The 11,439-nt window shown below is 38.2% G+C and overlaps 1 protein-coding gene across 2 annotated transcripts in view; it reads left to right on the top strand.

The window, feature by feature from the left end:
* Nucleotides 1–11,439, top strand: part of LOC122798011 (fer-1-like protein 6) — a 1,810,759-nt gene that overhangs the window by 1,636,095 nt on the left and 163,225 nt on the right. For both annotated transcript variants that reach the window (XM_044066595.1, XM_044066597.1), the window contains exon 37: nucleotides 8,404–8,502. In XM_044066595.1, coding sequence (XP_043922530.1) covers nucleotides 8,404–8,502 — 99 coding nt within the window. The remainder of the gene's footprint in view (nucleotides 1–8,403; nucleotides 8,503–11,439) is intronic.

Genomic DNA, 11,439 nt, shown 5'->3' with positions numbered 1-11,439 from the left:
TATTACTCCACTCAGCATTGTTTAGTACATATTTCCTCTCCCAATAGGCCATAACCAAATTAGCTACGGCCCCACCACAAGGGGAGCCCATAGCTACCCCTTGCTTTTGGATGTAAACTTCATTCTCAAACAAGAAAAAGTTTGATGACAAAATAATATCTAAGATTTCTGTGATGTTGTCTATCTCTTGGGGGGAAGCCCCTAATTCTATTAGGAGGAGTTCAATCCACTCACATGCTTCTAAGTGGGGTATAGATGTATATAAGTCTACAACATCTATTGTTAAGAAGTTGTTCCCTCTTATTTCCCCGAAGTTGTTGATGTCAGACAAGAAAGACCATGAATCTTTACAAATGGTAGACACTTGTTCGACGTATTTTTTAAGCAGGGAATCAATATACTTTGAACAAGGATATGTAACAGAATCCCGCCCGTCTATCAAGGCTCTCATTGGGGGATCCCCAAGGTTTTTGTGAACCTTGGGGATACCAAACATAATTGGAGTTCTAGGATATAGAATGTCAATATATTTATAAGTGTCCTGATCAATTCGACCATTAATGTAAAGATCACGGAAGTAGCCTCTAATTCTTTTTGAACTCATATTTAGCTCGTTAATAGAGGCTTTATTATAGGATGTAGTGAGTAGAACCTTTAACATACGTTCACTATAGTCCTTTTTCTCAAATATTACCAGGCCACCACCCTTATCCGGTTTTATGACTCTGACGTCTGCAAACCGTAACGCACTAAGGGCTGACAGTTGTTCTTTTGTAATATTGAATTTATTAACGTTGGTGTTACTTAACCATATGTCTAATGTCTAGTTCGCATATGTTCTCAAACATTTTAAGAGTCAAGTGTAATGGTGGATTAAAAACACTTGTAAGTCTTAACCTGTTCTCACTAAGAAACTCAGTGCCATTGAAAATCAACTTTAAATTTAATTTTCTTATGTAACACTTAAGGTCCAAAAGTACTTTGGCTACATCACATTTTTTGGTAGGCACAAATGTATTCCCTAGTGCCAATAACTCAATCAATTCAGGTTCCAGGTACAACCTTGAAAAGTTGTAAATTAAAAAATCCCCTTTTAAATTCGAGACAATTTTAGGGTAACAAAGTGGATTGTCACTGGTGGTGTCACTAATTATTTCCAATTCTTGTTCCCCCTGTACTGTTTCTGTTTGTTCTTGTTCCCTAAAAAATGGTTACCATGTTCATTAAAGTTGTTCGTGTTATGTTCTCTAGAAGGCCCAGGGTTTTCTAAGGGCGGGTTAGCCCCCATGTTTTGTCTCTTATTAGTGTTCCTGTTACTTCTACGGAGGGGTTGTTCAACATGCATGTTAGAAGAAGTGTTATCACAAATAGCATGTTCCTCTTGAACATCCTCTATTTGCTCTGACCTAACTTCATTGTCAGTGGTAACCTTAGCTTTTAAGTTCGGGAACGCATTATCTTTTAAATAAGAAGATCTGTCCCTATAGAGCTTCTTAGATTTATTTACTTTCAGTTTGACCATATACGTATCAATGCTGGAGAAGATGCGTGAATGGTCAAACTTTATCTGTTCAAAAGCAACATCATTTTTGATCTCAGCATCCAGTAGGCATATTTCATCGGATAGACATTTAATCGTTGCCTCATAGTGTCTCACAAGCAGCTCCATGAGCTGTATGCCCTGCGTCTGAAACAAGTTTCTCAAATCAGATAAAAAAGCATTTGTGTTGATAATACTAGAGGGGGAAAAATTAGACCTCAGCCCCTTTGGTATTATACCATCGGAGATACATTGCCTAAAATATGACACCTCTAATTGTAGTTTACGTAACTTCAAAGTTTTTCCATCAAGAGTTTTAAGTTTATCAGTTAATGATGTTATAGGCTGGACCATCAGGTCAGGTTTACGCACCGACGAAGAGTCAATGTTCAAGTTGTTAAACAGGAAAAAATTATTTAGGCATTTATTTGGTGTTTCATAAATGTTTATGTATGCCATTATTTTATCTTATTTAATATAATATATTATATTTTACTCAGTTTAATCAATATATTTTACTGTATTATTTCAATGTACTTGGCATTGTTTGTGTATACTTGATGTAAACTATGCCAATTAGTAAGATGATTAACTGTGTAGCACGTTGTACGTATTTTGATTTATTTTGTGGCTTTGTTATTTAAAGCGCTGTCTCGCGCTATTTTATAATTCTCTGAGGAAGCTACCTGATACAGGAAGCTGATTTTTGAGCTTTTAATAAATTCTAGCGTTAAGCATATTAGTGGCTGGATTCTGCATTTGTTGGAGACTTTTTTGTGTTATCAGTTTATCTTTTATTCCTTCATGATGAGGTGTCAGTGATTTGTTATATCTTACAGACGTCTGTTTATACTGACTGCTGATACTACCTCTTCCACTAGATGGTGCAGCTGACAGGTGTAGGTGCATATGTACCACTTGGCAGCATAATGCACACGTTATGCAAACTTGTGATGCAGTCATATTCATGAATATGTAAATCTTTACTAGACTGGGCAAGAAGATTAACCAACATGGTTCAAAGCACATAGTTGGCATTTATAAAAAATTTAATTATTTACAAATAATTCTAATAAACACAGCAGAAATGTGCTCCTAATATTAGTATTAAAACAGCTGCTATAAAATATGGCTAGTAATTCAACAACTAAGATTATAAGCAGCCAGCAAATGAAATATGACTGCAGAAATTAAATACGGTTGCATTTTATTTTAATTTTGTTTACTTGGATAGGGTACTGATAAAACAGTGACCATTTGCAGGTTCAACCCAGGTTGTATTCAAAACAGAACAGCAAAAATGTTCCACTTCAAGCAGAAATAAAGTCAGTGTTACAATAACATGCAGTTAGAGACACTGTGTTCAGCATTAGTTGAAGTAACAAAAGTATAATCAGAGGTAAATATTAGCAACAAGGAATGAGAATGAGTAAGAAAAATATATAAATGTTCTTTGTAATATGGAAAAAACCTTCTCAAATTCCATGGTGCACTCATTTAAGCAGGTATTCCTTGTTGCATTGATTTCAGTTGCAACATTAGCTGCAGTGCTTAAAGAAGTAGATATTTCTGCTCATTCAGATTGCCGCATCCTTACAGATTCTCCTGGTTTCTGAACCTTGATACCTTTTCAAGAACAGTATTTTCTCCTTCAGTCTGTCTCTCTCTGTCTGTGGAGTTGTCTATTGACCAACATTTGCTGGATAGGTTTTATTCTACTTATCTAAGACACTGTGACTTACCACTTAATTCTTAAGCCCAATTTAAGGATTACCGTTTGGTGACTTAAATAATGCCATACAAATATACTGTGAGCTGCTAAAAATGTGTGTGTGTCTAAATATGCAAAGAAAAAACAAAGAATGCAATTTAAAAGCAAAAATTCTGCTGTAAGAGCATGCCTACGGTGTCCTTTTCATATGAAGACTTGTACTGAAATATAGTAATGTATCATACTGTGACACAGCAATGCATCATGGGATGTTCCCGGGCATTTACAGCTTTTCTTTCCTGCTTGTGATGTTGTAAAATGCAAGCCTAGATTTTACCATACAATAGCTGTGCCAAGCTGTGTTGGTGATAATTTGCATTACAATCCTCTCTGTCTGAGTTGTTGCATAGAACTCCTCTCAGCCTGCAGATATCAAAAATCTGAACAAAGACTTTTAAAAAGTAGACCTATTTGGCCAAAAATCTGAACTGCTAATAATAAACAATTTGCATAGCTAAAAGCATAACTCCTCCAATTTCCAGTAGGCTTGTGGGATTCTACTATGCAGAAACACAAGTATTAAAAGTTTAAAAAAGTGAGAGGTGACAAAATGATACAAAGTATAGAGAGAATAATACTTTGTTGTGTGTGCACGCCCTTAAACTAATACTTTGTTGTGTGTGCACGCCCTTAAACTAATACTTTGTTGTGTGTGCACGCCCTTAAACTAATAATTTGTTGAAGCACCTTTTGATTTAATTACAACATTCAGTCTTATTGGGTACAAACCTGCCATCAATTAAAGAGACTCTGATTAACCCCAAGTAAAGTTGAGCTATCCTAGTAGGATTTTCCTGACATTTACTCAGTTGCCTGCTACAGCAAAAGCAATGGTTCGCAGAAAGCTTAAAAAGCATCAAAGGGATCTCATTGTTGAAAGGTATCAGTCAGGAAAACGGTACAAAAAAATATCCACAGCACTGGATATACAATAAAACACAGTGAAGACAGTAATCAAAAAATGGAGAACATATGGGACAACAGTGACATTGCAAAGAACTGGAAGTCCCTCCAAAATTGATAAAAAGACAAGATGAAAACTGGTCAGGGAGTCTGCCAAGAGACCTACAGCAACACCGAAGGAGCTGCAGGAACTTCTGGCAAGTGCTGGTTATGTAGTACATGTGACAACACTTTCCCGTATTCTCCATATGTCTCCACATGTCTGGGCTGTGGGGTAGGGTTGCAGGATGGAAGCCTTTTCTTACACAGAAAAATATCCAGGCCCCACTAAAATTTGCAAAACAATATATCAAGTCTCCCGAATGCATGTGGGAAAATGTGTTATGGTCTGATGAGACCAAGGTTGAATTTTTTGGCCACAATTCCACAAGGTACATTGGGTGCAAAAACAACACTTCACATCACACATCTGACAGATTTGGAGTGCTTTTTGCAAGGAAGAGTGGGCAAATATTGCCAAATCAAGATGTGCCATACTGATAGACTCCTTCCCAAGAAGACTGATACATTTCAGCAATGAGATCCCTTTGATGCTTTGTAAGCTGTCTGCAAACCATGGCTTTTGCTGTAGCAGGCAAGTGAGTAAATGTCAGGAAGATCCTACTAGGACAGCTGAACTTTATTTGAGGTTAATCAGAGTATCTTTAATTGATAGCAGGTGTGTACCCAAGAAGACTGAAGGGTGTAATTAATTTTACATTTTTCCCCTAACAGATTTGTTTGTTTTTCAATTGAATTGAACAGGTTATAGGTCACATTAAGGGTGGGAAAAGTTTTGAAATAATTATTGTGGTCTCATATTTTAATATCACAAAAACCTAGCATTTTAACAGGGGTGTGTACACTTATTATATCCACTGCATTACAGATAATGCACAATTGATCTACTCAGTAATTCTGCAGTGCAGGAAATGAAGGCCCTGCTACTTTTCAGCATGCCGTATTGACTGGGTAAATTACCGAGAACACAGTCAGTCAGGGTTGTTACTGGTTATTCCTCCATCTAATAGTTTAGACCACCTGACATAAATGTTTGCAGGTTTAAAACATATTAAGTTGCATCAAGCATAAATATTGTGGTAAATTACCGAGAACGCAGTCAGTCAGGGTTGTTACTGGTTATTGCTCCAACTAATAGTTTAGACCCCCTGACATAAATGTTTGCAGGTTTAAAACATATTAAGTAGCATCAAGCATAAATATTATGGATCTTTTGAAATATTGTGGATCTTTTGAAATCAACTTATAGGTAAAGATTTTTCAGTGTGCCCTCCCTCACTCACATAAGAGTCCATCATTGTTGCTGGTCTACTAATATACTGAAGACATAAAGAGTAAAAGTCAGCTGTTAATTCTGTTCTCCAGATAAATCAAACTCATCTAAAAGTAGGAACAATCTGGCAAAGGAAGAGCAAAAAGACCACAGAGAAGGTTTAGTTAAATAAAAGTTAATATCCCCAACTGTTCATATTAATACTACAGAAGGATTGTATTACCATGAAAACCCTGTGGATTTTAACTTTTCTTTGAATAGGACATCTTTGTGGTCCGTCTGTGAATCCTAAATCAAACTTTTTCACTCTTGCTCCAAGTAATAAGGATGTTAAACATTAATGGGTTGAATATGTGCAATTGTTGTCATGAATCTCTCATCGGTAGTACTTTAGTGCGCAGCATATATGAGTGACTCATAGCACTGAAAGTGCTAAGCCAACTAATAGGGAATTAGCTAGCATGGAGGTGGTGGGTAGTTGTTACAAATGCACTGCTACCAGAGAATATATAAAGAGAGAAGTTAAGGTTTCATTACAGGTATTGCGCTACAAGGATCTGACAACTTGGCAGAAACTGGTGGGGGAGGTGAAGTATACTACTTGTAGACCTGTATGTTTGCATATGTTACAACTCATCCCAGTAATCTGTGCTGAACATGCTGCTCAGAAGTTATGCAATCTGTGTGAAAAGGATGAAGTGCTTATCATTTACATTGATATAAAATGACTTACGTGTTATACACACAGCACTGCTCAGCACCTGCATTGCACAAAAGATATTTTTCGTTAATCACACCTTGAGTTGTATAACTAACAGACAAGATAAATTAATACGGTTTTAGAGTTTGAACATTCCATATGGAATGTGACATTCCTGTGGAGGTAGTGAGTTCAAAAACATTGTCTCAATTCCTGAATGCATTGGTCAGAAATAGCAGAAGGAGGAATGGGCTGAAAGCCAAAATAGGTAATTTATCTACCACTTAGGAAATTAACACATCTATGTAAACCAGGAATCTGTTTTGACTGTTACATTTTTATCTCCCACTCATATATTTTACTTGATTTACCATTAGCTGGTTGATTAACACAAATGTTGACATCCTGAAGGTAAACCACTCTATGTCATAAACTGAAACGTCAGCTTCCTACTACTCATGCACGGAAGTTCCTTCTTGGTGCATGTAAATATTACTTCAGAAAATATTTACAATGTCCCACACCCTCTGCTAAATATGTATACTAACTCTGAGATCACACAGTCCCTGGGGGAAAGGGAATATTCCCCTACCCAGGGAATGTCAGTCTTGCACACCTATCGACTATCTGTATAGTCGACCAAATGCAGTTAAACAGATATAGACCAAAAAAATGGAACCATTTTACTTATATCTGCTTGAATCAAATTATTGTTGCTGATCTGTCTGGTTGATAATAACCTCTCAGTTTGTGAATACATTTCTAAAACATAATCTTAACCACAATTTGTTCTGTTGTACTGAGAGGTACATAGAAGGTATATGAACCATGGTATTGCACAGTAAAACAAACATAGGATATAAAGAATAAGCAGACTCTAAACACAATGTAGGAATATTTAAAATTATTTATTTTCACTTTTGTACCAGGACTAAGTAGAGCAGATAATTGCTGTCATATAGAAGTGAAGGTAAATATGTATTTGATATAAAATGACACAAAATAATTACATTTTCTTTGACAACCAAGTAAGATTCAAGAGAGAGATGATGATTTATTTATTTATTTATTGATGTAATTTTATTTATTTATTTATTTATTTATTTTATTTATTTATTTATTTATTTTTGTCATGGTTGATGTAGGAGATCTGACTTGACTATATGATTTTCTAGGTACTGTGCAGGATATGCAAGCCATTCACTTAAACTCGGGTGTGAAGGAAATGAAACTCAGGTGTGATGGATGATGTCTATTTACCTATATGCATTTCGTCTGCACCTCTGCAAACTAACAAGCCTCCACCAATTGTTCTTGAGTGTATTTGTTCCCTGTCCACTGTGGAGTACCCAGTATGAGGAACCTACCAGAGAGGCAAACGAAATGTATGCCCTCATTGGCATCCCAGCAATGAGGAAATTTCTAAGTGAGTCACTAAACCCTACCCTGGTGGCTGACATGCGCACCCACATCTTACATGCTTCCCACATTTGTGCATGTTTCCAATTGTATGCCATAAGGCTACCAATGTCAGACTGGAATTGTCATGCCCACATCCCCAGACATGGTCATTTTGGTGCACCATGAGTTTCCATTTGGATGCGGTAGTTGGTCAGCTGGAGGTTACCTCTCCCTTCCACTCAGAATTGGTGCCACATAGTCAAGCAGATGGTGACCTGTTACCAGAGCCATTAATTCACAATAGTAGCATATTGTTCTTCACCAAATGTTTTTATATCCTACAGACTAATCAACTAATCCTTTGCAACACTGTTCAGTTTTAGACTGACACTGAAATATCTGTTCACTCTTAAATAAGAACTTACAATCTTAGCACTGTTTTTTCAGGAAATTAGTATTAACCAAAATCTGTGCAGGAATGGATTACACTCAGATTATCTGATGTTCTAGTTTAAGTAGAACAAAGCCATCAGCCTTACAAGTACTGGAGCACTTTATGAAAAAAAAATGGTTAATTATGGAAATTTCTAAATTGAAGTAATTGTTTTCCTGAGTGATAAAGCTCTTGTTATATTGATTTTCATTTTAACCAAATGCACATATATCTCGTGCACTATTATGTTTTAAACTGCTTTTCTTCTGAAGTTTTCTACTAAATATGTTTCTTTTTGTTTTTTTTTTTTGTTGTTTTTTAGCTATGAACTGAGAATAATCATCTGGAACACTGAGGATGTTATTTTGGAGGATGAGAATATCTTCACAGGCCAGAAGTCAAGTGATATTTATGTCAAAGGGTGATTTTTTTTATTATTATTTTAAGCTTCATGTTGATTTACTCCATTATCCTTCTCAAAAGCTTAGCCATTGTATATGTGGATAATTTATTTTTCATTTTACATAATCACTTAAGTATGCAAAACAGGCATGTATCACAGGATAATGATATCAAATTTTGTCACATAATTTTATTGTGAATGAATACACAGCATTAAATGTGTTAGCAAAGAATATATAGATTCTAAAGACTTTGATAAAAATGGAAAACTACATAGGAAATATATCAGAGATAGAAACACAAATGAGATTCAGCAAGCTCTGCATGGAGTGCCTAAATAGATCAAGAGCTGCTGCACGCAATATGACTGCCGAGCGATCCATGAAGTAGCCCCCAATACGTGCATGAGCGCGCCTACACTATTCTTGCATGGTCACCACTGTTATATGCTAATTACCTCATCTGCTGGTGAATACCATGCAAATGAGGTGAACTAGCAATCCAGGAAGCAGGCATGCGTCTCTGTAGGAATAATGTAACCTGCAGAAATGTATTTCGTTAGTAACCGAATACATTTCTGCAAATTACAAAACGGAAGCATGACAGCTTGAAAGAAAGCATGTATTCGATGTAGTAAGCATGCCAATGGCCAAATATATGGTCATTGGCATGAAAAATAGTTGCAAATTTATAAAAAATATATATATTTTTTTTTGGATTATCTCGGCCGTTTAAGCTTAGGGCAGCGATGCACAAACGAGATCGGCCCAGAAATAAGAAAAAAGGGGGAAATAAGCTTTTAAACCCAAATCAGCATTTTGCCATAATAGACAATGGCATGCATAAGACAAAAATGCAAGGGAATAATGGTTGCTAAGGAGGAAGGCTCAGTGTGAGTGTGGTAACTATGAATTAGCATTCTGGTTTATGCAAATGAGGGGATTGATATTGAATCACAAATTTCTTCCCAGTGTTAGCTTGCACCCAAACATGTAGGTGCAGCAACACCACTGTATAAGTCTAAGAGGTGGATGACCTCATAAGGGGGAGTGTCATGCATGCTGTAAGCTTATTGGAGCTGTGTGGCCTGTGTTTGCTCTTAGCTAAGCAATGCTAAGGAAGGGTGTGTGTCTGAGGCTACCTAGTAGTGTTAACATTGCCTAAACGAGTGTGCACAATGAGCACCGGGTTTTAAACAAAAAAAAAACACAGGAAATAGCAGCTCTGTTCACATCTGAGCACTGGGTATGTGCATCATGCCTTGGGGCTTAAACAGGAAGGCAAGGCATTGGGAAGGGAAAACAGCAGTAGGAAGGCAATCAAGGAGAACTAGCACAGCTGGCAGGTGAAACGTATCAGAATCAGGCAATTACACAGGCAACAGTCCAACCCAGCACACTACTATAAAGTATGCAAATACCTTTCAGTCTGCTTTTTCCCGCAAACTCTACACCACCAGTGTACACAAATGGGGAAATTTTACCTGACAAAACTAACAAAATGTTAGGGGCTGCTGTCACTCTCATACATCAATATGTGCAAGAGGCTGAGGGTGATGAGGATCATCCCACAGTGAGGAGTAGAAGAGTGTACAGACCCAGGGTAACCTACCAGAGGTTACATGAGCTGGAGATAGTGGAGTGCTATAGGGTGGACAGGGACATTCCACAGCAAATTGTTGAGTTGTGCCGGCCATGCCTCACACACAGAACCAACAGAAGGGAACCCATCCCAGTGGATACCAAGGTATGTGTAGGCTTAAGAATACTAGCCACAGGTACCTTCCAAAGGCCAACTGTGGATATCATGGGGATCTCACAGGCATCAGCATCCAGGGTACTCCACCAGTTCCTGGATGCCATGTCAGCACATGCCAGTGAGCACATATATTTCTTCAACACCCATGAGGCATTGACCAGCAATATGCGTCTCTTCCACCAAATAACAGAATACCCTGAGGTAGTGGGTGCTATAGACTGCATGCACATACACATCAAACTACCACCCGGCGAGCAGGGTAGGGTCTACGTAAACTGCAAGGTCTTCCCCTCCATCAACTGCCAGGTCATGTGTGATGCCCAGGGCATTATCTTAAATGTGTGTGCTGGCAGCCCTGGAAGCTATCACAACTCCCACATCTGGCATATGACACAGCTGTACCAGTCCTTTGCCAGTGGAGACATTCCATATGGCCACCTAGTGGGGGATGCTGGCTACGCACTGGAGCTGTGGCTGATGACACCCCTCAGAAATGCACACACACCTGAACAATAACTCCATAATGAGGCACACGCACAAACTGGAATCATAATAGAGCATGTGTTTGGGATGCTCAAGTCATGGTTCCACTGCCTGGACATATCCAGTGGAGCCTTGCAGTACTCTCCAGCTACATGTACACAAATGTTCATAGTATGTACCATGCTACACAATATGGTCCTGCAGAAACAGCTGCAGTAGGAACAGCATGGAGCAAGGCCACACAGCCCCCCACCATTGCCAAGGCCATCACAGGCACAGAGTGACTTGGAGGAGGAACTACCTGAGCCTGCCCCTGTAGCCAGAAGGAGGTGTGCCCAGTATGCCCAGGCCTTGGTAAAGAAGCAACACATAGCATATACACTGACCTGGTAGGGATCCAAGGAATTACACCTCTCTCTGACTTGCACATACAGTAAAAAAGGATGTCAAACATGACACTACCTGTGCTTTACCATGTATAGGGAGTATACTATGTGCATCTGACATAGTCAACCCTCCAGCACCATTCTCAATACTGGCCCAGCCACAAGGTAAGTCACTCTTTCTATCAATTACTGAATAGAGTGTTATGTTTTGATAGTTGTATCTATGGTATGGACGTGAGCATGCAAGGGAAATGGGTGGCTAAATGGGATGGCAGCAGATAGTGGACACCTATATGGGCAGCATGAAATCCATAACAAATACTGGTGTC

This window comes from Protopterus annectens, chromosome 3.part1 (genome assembly GCF_019279795.1).
Source record: "Protopterus annectens isolate FY-2018-M chromosome 3.part1, PAN1.0, whole genome shotgun sequence".
Taxonomy (NCBI): Eukaryota; Metazoa; Chordata; order Ceratodontiformes; family Protopteridae; genus Protopterus; species Protopterus annectens.
Note: the sequence above shows the minus strand (reverse complement) of the source record. Positions and strands in the feature narration are given on the sequence as shown.